Here is an 18,214-nt window from a genome sequence, read left to right as displayed (position 1 = left end):
GTAAACCCTATGGAACTTTTGTTTAGTGGGCATTGATGGAGTTTACGTTAATGGTGGTAGAGTATTTGGAAAATGATAGCAATAATGATTGCACAACATGAATAATGTAATCAATGTCCCTGAATTATATATGTAGAAATTGCTGAATTGACAAATTTCTTGTTTATATTTTCACCACAGTTAAAAAAACAAAACACCTATGGAAGACAGTTGTACTCTGAAACACACGGGGTTTACCACAAGCTGGAGTCGATGTGACAGCAACTGGTTTGGTTTTGGTATCTACTGAGAACTGTATTACTCTTATTTCGTGCCAGTAGTCACCAAACTGGGGTTAGTGGATCCAGGGGGTTGTGATGGTTTTTTTTTAAGAGGTAATTTCCAGGTTCTCAACTTCCATGCATACTCTGTATCTGCATCTTGAAGGCTCTTCTCCCATTTCCCCCTTGGGTTTTTTTTTTTTTTTTTTACTTCCTTAAAAAAAGAAAAAAGGACATCCCTCCATTTATCCAGAACATTAATATAGTGCATTGTCTTGAAGTATAAAAACCTCCAGGGTGCCAAAGCTGAAAAATTCAAAATACTATTTGGGGAAAATCTTTATTGATTAATTAGAGCAACATAAATCCACCAGAGCCCTTCTGGTCTTTTCTGTTTATGAGGACTTCTATTCAGCGTAATAACGCATGGTAATTAGAACAGGGTATTTTGACTCTAATTAAGACGTTTTGAAATCAGCTATATAATAATGTGGCCAGAGGCAGTTATGGTAATTTTTCTTTAATGACCTCACTGTTCCATCACCTATTATTTAAAACAAAAAACACTGCTCCTCAGAAGGCCTGGTGAGAGTAAAGCAAGACTATTGTCAATAATCATTTCCAGACTCTGTCATTAGCTGGAAAATAACTACCTCTAAACAGCTAAAGCAACACAAGTCGGTGACGTTGAGTCTTGTCGATGCGACTGCAGTGTGTTCTGTACTACATATTTTTCAAGTTAACTCATGAATGAAATTTATATTTTATGTGATTTCTTATAGATTCCATACAGTTAGACTTGACAAGGTAGTTAAAACCTATTTTTACCAAATTATATAATATTTATTCCAATTAGATAGTCTCCACCTTATAAAATGTTAAGATTTTCTACATTCTAATAACAAAAAATAAAAATAAATATAAGTGTGTATATATACATATATGCATGTATATGTGCATGTATACAGTATATGCCAGCTGCAGGAGTAATAAATTTTGTAATAGTATTTATTTTTCAAAACTCAATATTGTGTATTTTACACATGAATCTTGATTCCTCAATAAGTTATGAGTTTGGTGATATTTTGGTTCTAAATGTACTCATTTGGAGACAAGGATCTTCATAACTTATAAAAAATTATATTAGTTCTATATTATTTTAATCTTGACTTCACTACTTAGCGATCTATTTTTATAAGATGCATCTATTTATAACTTATGTATTCCTCATATATTTCCTTACTGAGGAAATTTTATAAAACTGCTCATAATGTGTACTGATAAAATTATTTGAATGGAAAATGAAATCACACTCTTTTCTGACAGAAAGAAAGTCTGATTTGGCCAACTGGTATAAGATGGATAAATGGCTTTGCTAGTCAGGTTATTAGGTAAAAATTTTCCAGAAACTAAATGAAATAAATCTGTATTGCTAAAGTATTGACCACATGTATTTAGTGTATGCGGTAAGATAAAAAGATTTTTATAAAAAATATGTTGGCAAAAGGTAGCGAAATTCACAATATTTCAATTTCTCCAACCATTTCTGAATGTAACAGATTCAACAAGATGCCTTTAAGTGAGAAAAAAACAATAACAAAACAGAAAAACAGGTATAATTAGTCCTTTGGTAAGTATTTGTAAAATCTTTTTGGTATACTTCCCAGAAAATGAGGCAGTGAATAATTTTAGTGGTTGGGAAACAAATTCTTTGACAAATTAGGTAGCTTTGAATTTCTTGCTTTCAACAAAAGGGAAGGAAGTGAGAGTCCTCCTACTCTGTTCTTCTTTTCAAGACTGCTTTGGCTAAAAGGTGGAAACAACCCAAATATCCATCAACAGATGAATGGATAAACAAAATGTGGTGCACATATAAAATACTACTCTGCCATAAAGAGAAATGAAGCCCTGATACATGCCATAATATGGATGAATCTTGAAAACTTTATGCTAAGGTAAAATTAGTTAATCACAAAAGGACAAATACATGCTTTCATTACTGTGAAGTACCTAGAATAAGCAAAGGCATAGAGATTAGAGTTTAACAGTGGTTACCATAGGCGGAAGGGAGGAATGGGGTGGGACAAGGAAGGAGGAGGGTAATCATTGCTCGAGCAGCATACAATTTTTGTTTATGGGGATGGAAAATTCGGGAACGGACATTGGTGACAGTTGTACAACATGACTAATGTAATTGGTTTTACTGAACTGCACACATGGAAAATGTTGAACTGGTAGATGTTGTGCTCTTTATATTTTTAAAACGAAAATTTTTTCTTTTAAAGTGAAGGGGTACTTAATTGAATTGGACATTAGAAATATTTTTACTGATAAACCATCTTAAGTTTTTGTAATATACTTTGAAGATATGCAAAGAATTGAGTAACTCAGTTATAACAACAGGTTTATTTCGTCTTTTTATTTATTAGAATAAGGCATCTCAGTCCTTACATCTATAAACAAAAAATAGAAAAAGAACGTTGAACACTTTTCATTCTAGAAATAAGTAATATTAAACTACTGACATATGAAGTAATTAAAAAATAATTCTATTTTTAATCTCATTTCCAGTAATATTTTATTCTTAATAACTATTTATTAAAATGTGTAACATATTTATGTTGTGATCAATTGTACACTGTAACAATTACAAATATAAATCAACCCACAAATTTTTTAATACTTAAGAGGTTGTGGTTCCTGGAAATCAAGGAGAAATTTAAATTTCAAATTATATACATATTTTTGTTGCAAAGAAATATGAGTTATGAATATTTTCAAACAAGCAGTATATATTAGCAGAAAATTTTGTTGGGTATGTGAAACGAAAATGAGTGTGAGGAATAAACATGTTGTAACATTTCTGACTCAAAGAGCAGCGTACTCATATTTTTTAAAAAAAGAATGATAAAAAAAACTTATAGGTATTAAATGGCTATGGCTTTCACTGAATGCACATAAGTGATGCTAAAATATCAACTTCTTAATATGTCAGAAACTAAATTCTTTGTAACTATTTACATTTAAAAAGAAAAAATTTAGATGTCTGTTAAAAAATCTGTGAGGTGACAAAAAAGATCAGACTTACTGGTCTGACAGAAACTGGAGAAACCCCAAGGGTCTGGCCACCAGACACCTTTTTAACTCAGTGTTAAAGTCACTCCTGAGGTTCACCCTTCAGCCAAAGGTTAGATAGGCCCATAAAACAAAACATGTCGTGGGGTTGGCACTCAATGTCACAAAACAATATGTGTACTGTTTAATGAGAAACTAATTTGTTCTGTAAACCTTCATCTAAAGTACAGTAAAAAAAAAACTGTGAAGCAGGACATAACTCAGTTTACATCAGGGCTGCAAACAAGGTCATTCCAGGTCAAACTCCTGCTGAGAATCTGCATTTCCACCCCAGATATACTGAAACAGAATCTACATTTTAACAAGATCCCCAGGTGATTCTTAGGTATAACTTCCTGGGAACTTGTTAGAAAGGCCAATCCTCAGCAGGGGTTTGAACTGTAATGAAAAGGCTGGAAGCCCTGGTTTACATTCTAAAAACTTGACAACAGTGCCTCTTAAGGCTGTAAATTAACATAATAATGTGCTTAGTACTGTACCTGGCACAGAGTGCTACCAAACGGTTGTTTTTGTTAAAGCAGTCCTGCAAGGTGAACGTTATAATTCGCAATAAAAAAATTAAGGTCAGAAAATTTAGGTAACTTTTTCAAGATCACACAGTAAAAAAGTATTACTATTGGAGCAGACTATTTGTTATTAGGTGTCTGATTATCAAATCCTTTGTGCTGTCTGCTAAACTATGGTCTCATGAACCCACATTTACCAAGCCTAATTTCAAGCTGAGGCAAGAAATTCTCAAGTTTCACCCATAAAATTAAAGGTGTTGAGAAGTGCACATCCACAAAAAGCTCAATTATAAAGAAAATCCCCAGATCTTGAGACTGATAAACTTACACATTTAGATACAAGAGAGATGAGCACAGACATGATACTATGAAAAAACTCAGAGGTGATTGTCAAAGTACAGAATTGCAGGACTCTCACCACAAATCAGAGAAAACAGGTACAGTAAGGCAAGTTTTAATATAAAAATTAATTTTTTTCACTTAGCCATCATTTCTTTTTTTTCATCCAGAATAAAGTATCCTCAGGTGTCCTCCTATCTTTATCCATTTTTGAAACTTTGTAACACTACTAGCTATAGAAACAAAAAAGAGATGCTCAGAAGGAACAAAGGCTGTGTTGGGTGAATTTTTCACTCTGAATACTAAGCTCAGACGACAGTTCTCTTGACAACTTCATGAATTGCAAAAGGAAGTCAGCTATAGAAAGGATCTGGCAAAGTTCTAAACTAATGATGGTGACCTTTGTACAATGTTTTTGTTTACTTTGTCGGCACATTATTCCCAAGAAGTCAAGGAAATAACAAAAGCAAAGGAAAAACATAATTTCAAAGTTTAACTGCTCAAAATTCCTTAACTCCCAATCTCCATCCTTCTTTCCCTAAAGCCATACTTCTTACCAAAAAAACCAGGGCTTTATTAAAATGTTTGCTTATTCCTAACTCTCCATGTTTCAGGAAAATAATGCAGGAGGGATCATCTTCTCTGCGTTGGGGAAGGGACCTTAAGTTAACAGCAACTTTGGTCAATACAGGCTACTCTACCTTCTAGATAGGACCTTTTTTTTTTTTAAGGGAATTTATCTAGTACTCAGTACTTCAGCCTGACATAATCTATTCATTTTTGTAGTGAAGAGCAAACTGTGAGGTAAAATACAGTAAATTTGGAATTATGAATGGCTTTTTTGATAGTATTTGCCTAGTAGGTCAAATATCTGTAACTCTGGTAATATATTTATAAATCATCAAAATTTAACATTAGATAGAAGAGTAATAAACAGGATTCTTTCCTGTTCATTTACACTACAGTTTTACCAACAACAAACATCTAGTTTCAATATTTTATATAATCTGTAGGCTAGCATGACAAATATTTGATAATAAGCATACCTGAATACATTATTTATGCAAATTACACACAACCAAGTTAAAGGCAAAATATAAAAACTTATGCTGTAAAAAAAAAAAAATTTTTTTAGGCTCCATAAATTACCACATACTCCATTATTTAATTAATGTGGAGTGCATCTTTAATAGCAGCATGAAGAGTCACTCTGTTTTATGGAAGAACTGACAAGTATGTGTGCGCTAATGTTTATAATATATGTGAAAATCTTTTTTTGACACTTATCACCATGAACCACACTGAAATAGTGAAAAATAATTTAAAGGCTCTATGGAATATTCCTAAAATGCAAGGCAAAGGAAAAAATAATCTATAAACATTAACTCAAAGATGAGAGAGAAAAAAAGAAAATTTAAACTGTATGATAGAAGTATTTATTTTATGATTGACTATTCAAAATATAACTATAGTACTTTCAAGTACAGCATTTATGTTTTCATATTTGGTATTCATTATAAGGTGCACCTTCTAACAGCTGTAGCTGACTTACGGGCACCCTAAAAAGTGTCTGGTATTATCGTATGTAAGATCTGGATTTAAGTGTTTCACTTACTCTTTTGCTTCTTAAATCTGATCTGAATCCATTACAGAAGAATAGCCTTAAGTCTCAGGGAGTATGGACTTTAAGTCACCTAGAAGCAAATTTCCCTGTTTACTACAATTTGACTTCATTTTGGTCTTTTTCAATCAGGGAAATTACAAGTAAAGTTTTTCAGAGTCTTATTCACTGTGACATATTCACTTACTTATCAATATTCATGTTTCTCATCTGATTTATAAATAACCTATGATATTTACTTGTTCTTCTCTCTTCTGATTTCTGTCCTGTGGGCAACTCAATGTAGACCTGGTGACTAATAATGAAACTCAAAATGGTTAGATCTGCATTTCTATAACTTCGGTAAAGATTTTATAGAAGATTAAGTCATCATCCAAGCACTTATTTTTTTTGACTATCTGTAGATTATACTTGTCATCTTTACAGAATGAAAATCTGCTGTAGTGTGAATCTGTAAATTTATACTGTAAAGAATATAAACTTCTGACTAACTTTTAATACAGTGCTCCATATGCCTAGGTACTTAAATATTTAAGAAGGCCAAGATAAAAAAGGAGGAAATAGACTAAATTGACTCACAATGTAAAAACCAGTGATACAAAAGACCTTATTCAAAGACAATAGTAAGAAAGAAAATGGCCAGAGAGTACCTACCTGTACATCTAGCTTCATCTGACTGAGCTTCAGGCCCCAGGATTTCTTGTCTTTCCTTTCCTGTTGAAAGACATATTCCAAAGAACAAGGAATTAAAATAAATCCATGTGTCACAAACATTTTAACTACTAGAATTCTGAAAAGGAAACTTTCAGTATAGACGATATTTCATCTGGATCTTCCTCCTCTTACAAATATGGTAATGTGTACTTTAAAACTTTAAAACAAAATTAAGCAGTTTTACTAAAGTCACAAAGGTATCTTAGAGAAGCAAAATCAGTACTGATTTATATACAATTTTGGAATTTAGGCATATTTTGGAATTACATGAGACCTGGGATTTTATTTTTAGGAGAGGAGCTCTACCTACAGGTAATAGATTCTTTTTTCATTTCTTCCCCCAAACACACATTTCTATGTTCTAGGCACTGTGCTAGACGCTTTATAAACTTATGTCCTTTAGCCTTCATAACAACCTGTTTTGTAAGTTAACAAAACAAACAGACAAAACTTGAGGCTTGGAAAGGTTATGTAACTTGCCCAAGGACACACAGCTATCTAACTAGAATAACAGAAAACTAGAAAGAAGATTGGACCGGATTTCACTGTGCCCAGAATAAACACCTAAGGCACTGTATGTTTCCTTTCATGTTATTCATTATTCTTTCATGCTAGTCATTATTCTAACTATTGATAAATATTATGGGTACTGATAAACAGTTTTAGATGTCTATTCTTTGTCCCTGCTGCTTCTATATTCGTAGTGGGCTAACTGGAGTATTCCATACAGAACAGTGGAGTCCCGGGGTCATACAAAGGGTTAATATGGTTGGCTGCTAACTGAAAGGCTGGAGGTTGGAGTCCACCCAAAGATGTGTCAGAGAAAGTTCTGGTGATCTACTTCCAAAAAAAAAAAAATTAGTCACTGAAAATACTGTGGAAGAGTTCTACTCCGACACACGTGGGGTCACCTAGAGAGCAACTTTTTTTTTAAATATACAGAATGGGCTCAGAGTAAATACTCTGTATTATAAATAAATATATATGTTTGGCAAGCAGAAAAATATGCTTTATATAGTCAGGTATCTTTTCCTTAGTATAGTAGTTAATAAGAACATGTGCGTATATGAAAAACATTAAGAAGTTGAAAAAGCTGCTCTTTCCCAACTGGTAGCCGTGTATATATCATAATTACAATCAGAATAGTTACAAAGTCACACTAAAACACGGTGTGGTTGTCTGCATCCCAATCAAATCCCATTAAATATGTCAGTCAAAAATATTGATTTAGATTTCTCCTAAGTTTGTTTGTTGAACTGAAAAACATGGTATTGAGCAAGTGAAGTCTTTGCATTGGGTTAAAGTATATATTTCTTCAAGTTTCTTAGATTATCAGGTGGATTTATTCAGCAGATTTTCTTTGCTCATTAATTTCTATATTAGTTCTTAAAGATTATCACTATACAAAAAATAGTTAAAATACACACACATCTTTATAGATCAACATAAAAACATGAGGTAAAACAGAAGCACTAAACACATTGTTAGGCCAATTAACTGGAATGTCCCATGAAACCATGACCCTAAATCTCCAAGTTACTGAAAAAAAAAAAAAAAAAATTTTTTTTAATGTAGATAATGATGAGATTAATGTCTACTGAAGAATCTTCATTTTATACTTGCCATCAGCAAAATGACAATTTAAAAACCCCTGGTAAAGTGTTTATAGTAGGATAAACACCAGTGCACGCCAAATGTCTACAAATCTCTAACAGCCTTTGTGTTTATTTTTTTCTTTCTCCAATGCATCTGCTTATACTAAAATAAAAAATCAGTATTCCAACCGGGCAATTATATGATTGGGTAATAGTAACTACTTATTATTGTATATCTATGCCCTTTATCTCTTCTCAGAGGAGAGTTAAAGCAGCCAGAGACACTACTTGCTAAGGTGGAAGATGACACTGATACTAAAGGTTAAAATAACATTTTGGACAATATTAGTTTTCCTATTTATCGTTATTATTATACTTAATTGGCAACCTATGTGCAATTCAGTTAAGTGAATGACTGATTGATTTCTTCATTCCTTCATCACTGCTTAGGATAAAATCCATGTTGGAATGGACTCGATGGTGTTTTGGTTTTTTAGATGAGCGTATACTTCAGAATCTGGTCCCAGACTTATCTCTCACAACTTAAAAACTGGAAGTCTCCATTCTTCCCCTCATTATTAGGATCAGAATTTTAGTTGAACAACGGAAGCCATATTGCCTAAAGGAAACAGGAATATACTAATGCTGTAACTCGAACACAGGGTCACTGTAAGAAGTGCTGCCCAGGAATAAGTTCCTTTCTGCTTCATCCTTGAATTAGCATGAGGGAATACTGAATGGGGGCTGCTCTGGATATTTTTCAAGGAATATTCTCCCTCATGTGTTCTAATAGAGGAATAAGTAGTAGAATCTACTTGTACATAAGATTTTTATTTCCTGTAGGGTTTAATAATGACAACACATTACTGTTGATTAACCTAAATGCAATTAGGAAGGAACATCAGAATTCTCCTAAGGCTTTTGCTTTTAATCTAAATTCTAAAGCTAATATAAAAACGATGAGAACTTCTGAGAAACAGACTTTCTTTTTTCAGGCAAAGGTAAAATAGTCATGGGATACTACTTAGCAATAAAAAAGGAACAAACTACAGATATACTCAACAACTTAGATAAATCTCCAGGAAATATCGTAAATGAAAAAAGCCAATCTAATTGTTACATACAGTATGTTTCCATTTATAGAACGTTCTTGAAATAAAATTATCAAAATGGACAACAGGTTAGTGTTTGTCAGGGGTTAGGGGTGAGGCGGGGGGGAAAAAAGAGGTGGGTTTAAAAAGGACAACAGGGATTCTTGTGATGGTAATGTTCTTTATCTTGACTACATCAATGTCAATATCTTGGCTAAGATATTCTAATAGTTTTGTAAGATGTTACTATTTTGCAAAACTGGGTAAAGGGTATATGGGATCTCTATTATTTAGGAATCTACAAGTATTTGTGAATTATTATTTGTGATTCTACAATTCTCTCAAAATACTGTTTAATTAAGAAAATAAGTCAAAGGCAAATATCACTGATTTAGATAGAGATAGCTCTTGTCCTTTTTAGCCATAAGAAGGAATATCTAGTAAGTAAATGAAAACAAGGATCGCAAATGTAATTCATTTTAATTAAAAATATAGAAGACTTACTACCAATTGCAGGACAGAAGAATTCAAAACACATGTTCTAAGTTCTAAAACCTGCATTTTTGAAATTCATACCAATTACCCATTCCAAATGTGCCTGTGGCAGTATTTTATAATAATCATTAATAAGGCATAGGAAATAGCTAGCAGAGTCAGATTTTCTTTTCCTGGTTTTGTCTCCTCCTCTACCAAACACACCCACACAGACCATGCAATTTACACCTGTACACCTTTTCTCAGGAGCCCTAGTGGCGCAGTGGTTAAGAGCTCTGCTGCTAACCAAAAGGTTGGCAGTTTGAATCCACCTGCCGCTCCTTGGAAATCCTATGGGGTAGTTCTACTCTGTCCTATAGGGTCACTGTGAGTCAGAATTCACTCGATGTTCTCTCTGCCTAGAATGCCTTTATACATTCCATCTGAATAAATTCGCGTAATCTAATCCTTTAAAGGTCCATTCACATCTCTCTCATTCTTTAAGTCTTCCTGAAGCCTCTTCTCTGCTATTCCCTCTCCCATCCCTGCTGAAAGAAAACTACAAAAAGCAATGCCGGTAGATCCCCAAATTCAAATTTGAAGCATTCAAACCTTAATTAGAGATGAAATGTTTCACCGTGTATTTTTTCAGAGAGTTTCCAAACAGCTCCAATTATTCCCCTTGTATCCTCTACTTTCTACGTGTACATGCAAATATTTGTGGTATAACTGCCCAGCAAAGTCACAGTAAATATAATTTACAATCTCTGTGAATTCTTGTTAACCTGGAGGTTGGATCTGGTTAAGATGGAGCAAGCACATACCACCTTGCCTGCTACTGAATCTGGCTAATGAAACTCTGGGAGAATGCATGCAGCAGCTATTTGAAGACTGAAATGTAAATGATAGCAGGCAGACTAGGGAAGATGACGTGGCAAAAATTGAAAGTACCAGTGAGCAACAGTAGGTGCCCCTCCCCTCCATTTTTTTAAATTTATTTTTTAACTCTGGTATCCCTTGGCTTGGAATCAAGATAGCCTGGAGCCTGGAAGTGGATACTGGGATTGTCAGAGAGCACCAGGAAACCCCTTAGGAAAGAGGTCTTCTAAGGCTCAAAGAAGGGAGAAATACACCGTTCCCTCCTTGGTTCTTTTCTGGCCCAGGTCATTCCAAGGTACTGGTAGTAGTGGTAGAGACAACGGAGACCGGGGGGCGGGGGGACGGGACACCTGTCGGTGCCTAAAACTCTGAGGGACGGGAACCTCTTTCTCCAATTGGAGGGGCTGTGGTCTCAAGAGGGTGGTACAAACTTCCACTGTGATGTTCCTCTTCCTGTTTCTTTGTGGTTCTCCTTCTTGCAGGTATAGTTAAGCGTGTGGCAAAATGAAGTAAATAGAGTGTTGGCTTTTTGGCTAAAGGACTGAAACGGCAGTCCCCAGGGAACTGAAAGTAGTGGGAGAATTATGAAAAGGGAGAAGCCCAGGAAAGCGACTCCATAAAGCTGTTTGTGAACTCCTGGGCTCATGCCCAAGATTTGCATGGGTGGATCTTACAAAAAAAAAAAAAAGCATTGAGAAATGAAGTATGGGGTAGACCATTACTCATGTCCCCGACACTACCCTGCCCACTGGACAGGACAGATCCAAACAGCACTGCAAAGACTTTGGCAAACTGAAAAACCAAAACTGAAAAATGAACTAACACTGGAACCAAAATGCACAGAAAGCTGGGTGGAGCTTACCGCCTAAATCCAATTCAATCAGTTGCCTGCTAAATAAAAAATGTCAAAATTCTCCATGAGGCTTAAATAAGACCAAGAGAGTCAAAATGTCCAGGATACAATCCAAAATTACTTGGCATATGAAGAACCAGTAAAATTTCAACTTGCATGGGAAAAGATGATCAAAACATGGCAACACTGAGATGACGCAGATATTGGAGTTATCACACAAAGACTTTAAAGCATCTATCACCAAAAATGTGCAAAGAAGTAAGAACTCTTGAAAAGAATGGGAAGACAAAGTCTCTGCAAATTCTTAGCAAACAAATGATATAAATAAGAACCAAAAGGAAATTTTAGAACTAAAAATTATAACTGTTGGTATTGTTGTGTGCTGTCAAGTTGATTCCAATTCATAGCAACCCTATAGGACAAGATAGAATAACAAAACAAACGAAGAAAAACTCAGTGGATAGGCCAAATAGAGGAATGGAGATGAAAGATTTGTGAACTTGATATATATCCACTGATATACCTTCAAGTTCACAAATCTTTCCTCTTTCATCTACATTCCTCTACTTAGTCGAAATGATATAGTCTGCAACCCACAGAGTAAAAGATGTTAAAAAAAATAAAGTCTCAAGGATATGTAGGGCAAGAACAAAATATTTAACATTCCTGTCACTGGAGTCCCAGAATGAGAAGAATAAGAGTATGGTGGAGAAAAAAAGGCTGAAGAATATAATCACTCCAAAAACTCCCCAAATTTAGCAAATGATATAAACCAATAGATTCAAGAAATTCACTGAACCTCAAACAGAATAACTTCCCAAAATTTCAGGTCTAGGCCTATCATAACCAAACTGAAAACTAAACTAAAATTGATAGATAGATAGCTAGGTAGAAAATAACCAGAGAAAATGATGCATAACTATAAGGGAACAATGATTTAAATGAGGGCAGATTTACCAACGAAACCACAGATGCTATAAGGAAGTGGAACATTATTTTTATAGTGCTGAAAGAAAATAACTGTCAACCCAAAATTCTATATCCAGTGAAATACCCTTCAGGAACAAAGGTAAAACAAAGATATCATCAGATAAGGAAAACTAACAGAGCTCACTGTCAGCAGACCCACTCAAAAAGAATTGCTAAAGGAAGAGCTCCAGAACGAAGGGGAAATGCTACCAGAGGGACACCTGAATGTCAGGAATGAAAGAACAGAAATGATGTACTACATATGACAACTACAACATAAAGGAGGGAGGCTAAATGTACTCATAGCGCGGTAAGGTTTCTACACTCCACTTCGACTGGTAAAATATTGTTTCTATTAGATTGTGAAAACTTAAGTATGTACATTGTAATCTCTGGAAAACCACTTAAAAGTCTATACAAAAAGATACAGTAAAAAAACCCAATAAAACCCATCACTGTTGAGTCAAATCCGACTCCTAGCGACGCTACAGGACAGAGTAGAACTGCCCCATAGGGTTTCCAAGGAGTGGCTGGTGGATTCGAACTGCTGACCTTTTGGTCAGCAGCCACAGCTCTTAGCCACTGTGCCACCAGGGTTCCAAAAAAGCAAGAATGAAATAGCTAAATTAAAATGGAATACTAAAAATACATGAGTGATCCAAAAGAAGACAGGAAAGGAGAAAAAGGAGGATAAAAAGCAGAAGAAACAGAAAACAAATAATAAAATGGTAAACTTAACTTCAAGCATCAGTAACTACATTAAATGTCTACTGCCTAAATAAGCCAATAAAAGGTCAAAGATGATCAGAATAGGGTAAAAACAAATAAACAACAACAAATAAAGACTCATCTATATGCTATCTTTGAAAACCGTATTTTTAAAATACTGAAGGTAAAATGATGGAAAAAGATATACCATACAAATACTAATCAAAAGAAAGCTAAAGTGATTACATTAAATCAGATAAAGTAAACTCCAGAGCTAAGGAAATTATCAGGGATAAAGAGAAACACTACAAAATAATAAAAGGGTCGAGTCACTAAGAAGGCATAATAACCTTAAATATGAGTGCACCTAAGAACAGAGCTTCAAAATACATAAACCAAAAACTGACAGAACTTAAAGGCAAAAGAGGCAGATCTATAATTACAATTGGAGATTTCAACACTCCTATCTCGTTAATCGACAGAACAAGTAGACAGAAAATGAGGAAAGATATAGACAAACTAAGCAACGCTAACAACCAACTGGACCAAACTGACGTTTAGAGAACATTCTACCCCAAGAGCAGCAGAATACACATTTTTTTCAAGTGTACACCAAGACAGACCATATCGACGATCATAAAACAACACTTTAAAAATTAAAAGAATTGAAATAATACAAAGTATGTCCTCTAAACCATAATGAATTTAAACTAGACTTAACAGAAAATAACAAGAAGATCTCCAAACACTTAGAAGTCAACACATTTCTAAATAATCCATAGGTCATTGCTGTTGTTGTTAGGTGCCGTCGAGTCGGTTCTGACTCATATCGACCCTATGCACAACAGAACGAAACACTGCCCGGTCCTGAGCCATCCTTACAATCGTTGTTATGGTTGTTGACCTCATTGTTGTAGCCACTGTGTCAATCCACCTTGTTGAGGGTCTTCCTCTTCTCCACTCACCCTGTACTCTGCCAAGCATGGTGTCCTTCTCCAGGGACTGATCCCTCCTGACAACATGTCCAAAGTATGTAAGACGCAGTCTCACCATACTTGCCTTTAAGGAGCATTCTGGCCGCATTTCTTCCAAAACAGATTTGTTTGTTCTTCTGGCAGTCCATGGTATATTCAATATTCTTCACCAACACAATTCACAAAAGCATCAACTCTTCTTCGGACTTCCTTATTCATTGTCCAGCTTTCACATGCATATGATGTGATTGAAAATACCATGACTTGGGTCAGGCACACCTTAGTCTTCAGGGTGACATCTTTGCTCTTCAACACTTTGAAGAGGTCCTTTGCAGCAGATTTGCCCAAGGCAATGTGTCTTTTGATTTCTCGATTGCTGCTTCCATGGCTGTTGATTGTGGATCCAAGTAAAACGAAATCCTTGACAACTTCAATCTTTTCTCCGTTTATCATGATGTTGCTCATTGGTCCAGTTGTGAGGATTTTTGTTTTCTTTATGTTGAGGTGTAATCCATACTGAAGGCTGTGGTCTTTGATCTTCATTAGTAAGTCCTTCAAGTCCTCTTCACTTTCAGCAAGCAAGGCTGTGTCATCTGCATAACGCAGGTTGTTAATGAGTCTTCCTCCAATTCTGATGCCCCGTTCTTCTTCATATAGTCTAGCTTCTTGGATTATTTGTTCAGCATACAGATTAAATAGGTATGGTGAAAGAATACAACCCTGAAAGAAGCCCCCACATGTCTGTCAGCTTGTCGTACTGTGGGGGCTTGTGTGTTGCTGTGATGCTGGAAGCTATGCCACCGGTATTCAGATACCAGCAGGGTCATCCATGGAGGACAGGTTTCAGCTGAGCTTCCAGACTAAGACAGACTAGGAAGAAAGACCTGGCAGTCTACTTCTGAAAAGCATTAGCCAGTGAAAACCTTATGAATAGCAGCGGAACATTGTATCCATAGGTCACAGAAGAAAAAAAAAAATCTGTGGGATGCAGGTAAAGCAATGCTTAGAGGGAGATTTATAGCATCAAACATTTATGTTATAAAAGAAGGCCTCAAATAAAAATTTTCAACTGTTAACTTAAAAAAAAAGTAAAATAACAAATGTTGGAAAGGTTGCAGGGAGGCTAGACTCTTCTGCACTGCTGGTGGGAATGTAAAATGGTACCACCACTATGGAAATCGATATGGCACCTCTTTAAAAAGCAACAGATAGAAATACCATACAATCCAGCAATCCCACTCCTAGGAATATATTTTAGAGAGATAAGAGCTGTCACACGAATAGACATACGCACACCCATGTTCAATGCGGCATTATTCATAACAGCAAAAAGATGGAAACAACCTAAGTATCCATCAACAGATAAGCTACGGTACACACACATAATGAAATACTACGCAATGATAAAGAACAACGATGAATCCATGAAAGACATCATAAAATGGATGAATTTGGAGGGCATTATACTGAGTGAAATAAGTCAATCACAAAAGGACAAATATTGTATGAGACCACTATTATAAAAACCCAAGAAAAGGTTTACACACAGAAAAAAACAATCTTGGATGGTTATGAGGGAGGGGAGAGGTGGGAAGGGAAAATCACTAACTAGATAGTAGACAAGCAGTAACTTTGGTGAAGGGAAAGACAACACACAATATACAGGAAGTCAGTACAACTTGACCAAGGCAAAGTCATAGAAGCCCTAGACACATCCAAACACCTTGAGGGACTGAGTTACTAGGGCTGAGGGCTGGGGACCATGGTCTGGGGGGTCATCTAGGTCAATGGCATAACATTGTTCATAAAGAAAATGTTCTACATCCTACTTTGGCATCTGGGGTCTTAAAAGCTTGTGAGCGGCCATCTAAGATACATCTACTGGTCCCATCACGTTCAAGCAAAGGGAAATGAAGAAAACCAAAGACACAAGGAAAGTATTAGTCCAAAGGACTAGTGGACTACAAGAACCACAGCCTCCACCAGCCTGAGTCCAGAAGAACTAGATAGTGCCTGGCTATGCTCTGACAGGGATCCAATAGAGGGTTCCAGACAGAGCAGGAAAAAAATGCAGAGTGAAATTCAAATTCACAAAAAAAGACCACATTTACTGGTCTGACAGAGACTGGAGGAATCCCTGAGACTATGGTCCCTGGACACCCTTCTAACTCAGAACTGAAGCCACTCCAGAAGTCCACCTTTCACCCAAAGGTCAGACAGGCCTATAAAACAAACGATAACACATGTGAGGAATGTGCTTCTTAGTTCAATCAAGTATATAAGACCAAATAGGTAACACCTGCCCAAAAGCAAAGACGAGAAGGCAGGAAAAGACAGGAAAACTGGATGAATGAACATGGAAAACCCAGGGTGGAAAGGGAAAGGGGGAGAGTGCTGGGACATTGCAGGGATTGCAACCAGTGTCACCAAACAATTTGTGTATAAATTTTTGAATGAGAAACTAATTTGCACTGTAAACTTTCACTTAAAACAAAAAAGTAGAAAAAGAGCAAAATAAACCCAGAGCAAGCAAAAAGAGAGAAATAATACATAGCAGAAATCAATAAAATCAAAAATAGAAAAAAATCAATGAAAACAAAAGCTGGTTCTTTAAAAAGGTCAATAAAAAACCTCTAGTAAGACTGGCAAAAAGAAAAAAAGACACAAATTATTAATATAAAGATTAAAAGGGGGCTACAAAGCCAGCAGATATTAAAAAGATAATAAAGGAATACTACAAACAACTCTACACATGTAAATGTAAAAACTCAGATTAAACAGATCAATTCTTTAAAAACCACAAACTACTAAAACTCATTCAGGATTACACGGATAACCTGAATATCCCAATAACTACTAAAAAATTGAATTTTTAGTTAAAAACCTTCAAAAATGAACTAAGTACAGGCCCAGGTGGTTTCATTCACAAATTATACTAGACACTAAAGAAGGAATACACGAAAGTTAAACAAAATCTTCAAGAAAATAAAAGACATAGGAACACTTCTCAACTAATTTTAAGAGATCAGCATTATTGTAATACTAAAACCAGAAAACAACAGTACAAGAAAATAAAAGGGAGGATAAAGTATATAAACCAATATCCCTCATGAATATCCACACACAAATCTTCAACCAAATATCAGCAAATCAAATCTAGTAATTCAGAAAAAGAAAATAACTAGGTGGAGTTTCTACAGGGACTCCATGTCTTGTTCAATATTTGAAAATCCATCAATGAATTCTGCTATATTAATAGGCTAAAAAAGAGCAAAAACACATGATCATATCAATTGATACAGAAAAGGCATGCGACAAATGCAACATCCGTTCACAACGAAAACTCTCAGAAAACTAGGAACAGAAGGGAACTTACTCAATTTGATAGACACCATCTACTGCATGCCCATAGTTAATATTATACTTAAACGTGAAAGACTGAATGCTTTCCCCTAAGATTGGGAACTAGGCAAAAAAGTCCATTCTCAGCACTTCTATTTGACATTTTATAATGTCATTAAAAATAAATAAAAAATGTAGAGATTGAAAAGAAAACTGTTCCCATTTGCAGAGGACAAGACTGTCTACACAGAAAATTCCAAGGAAATCTACTAATTCCTAGAATTGACAAGTGAGTTTAACAAGTCCACAGGATACAAGGTCAACATACAAAAGTCAATTACATTGCTGTATACTAACTAGCAATGAACAACTGGAAATCAAATTTAAAAAATAACAGCATTGATCACAGTGCCTCCCAACAAAACAAAACAAAACTTAGGTATAAATCTAACAAAACATGTACATGATCTGCATCCTGAAACTAAAAATTCTGGTGTTAAGATATCAAAAAAGACCTAAATAAATGGAGAGACATACCATGGTCATGAATTGGAAGACTGAACGGAATAAACATGTTAAACCCAGCTGCCATCACGTTGACACTAACTCATGACCATAGGGTTTTCGATGGCTGGCTTTTCAGAGGTGTATCACTAGGCCTTTCTTCTGAGGTGCCTCCGGGTGAACTGGGACTTTCAACCTTTCGGTTCCTGCTAAGTGCGTTAACTGTTTGCACTACCTAGGGACCAATAAC

At 35.3% G+C, this 18,214-nt stretch overlaps 1 protein-coding gene across 3 annotated transcripts in view; it reads right to left on the bottom strand.

Moving 5' to 3' along the window:
* Window positions 1-18,214, bottom strand: part of ZEB1 (zinc finger E-box binding homeobox 1) — a 225,937-nt gene that overhangs the window by 27,645 nt on the left and 180,078 nt on the right. For all 3 annotated transcript variants that reach the window (XM_064285047.1, XM_064285050.1, XM_064285048.1), the window contains one exon: window positions 6,516-6,575. In XM_064285047.1, the coding sequence (XP_064141117.1) occupies window positions 6,516-6,575 (60 nt within the window). The remainder of the gene's footprint in view (window positions 1-6,515; window positions 6,576-18,214) is intronic.

The sequence above is a fragment of the Loxodonta africana genome, chromosome 4 (genome assembly GCF_030014295.1).
Source record: "Loxodonta africana isolate mLoxAfr1 chromosome 4, mLoxAfr1.hap2, whole genome shotgun sequence".
In the NCBI taxonomy this organism is placed as follows: domain Eukaryota; kingdom Metazoa; phylum Chordata; class Mammalia; order Proboscidea; family Elephantidae; genus Loxodonta; species Loxodonta africana.
The sequence above is the reverse complement of the archived record's forward strand: the minus strand, read 5'-3'. Positions and strand labels throughout refer to the sequence as shown.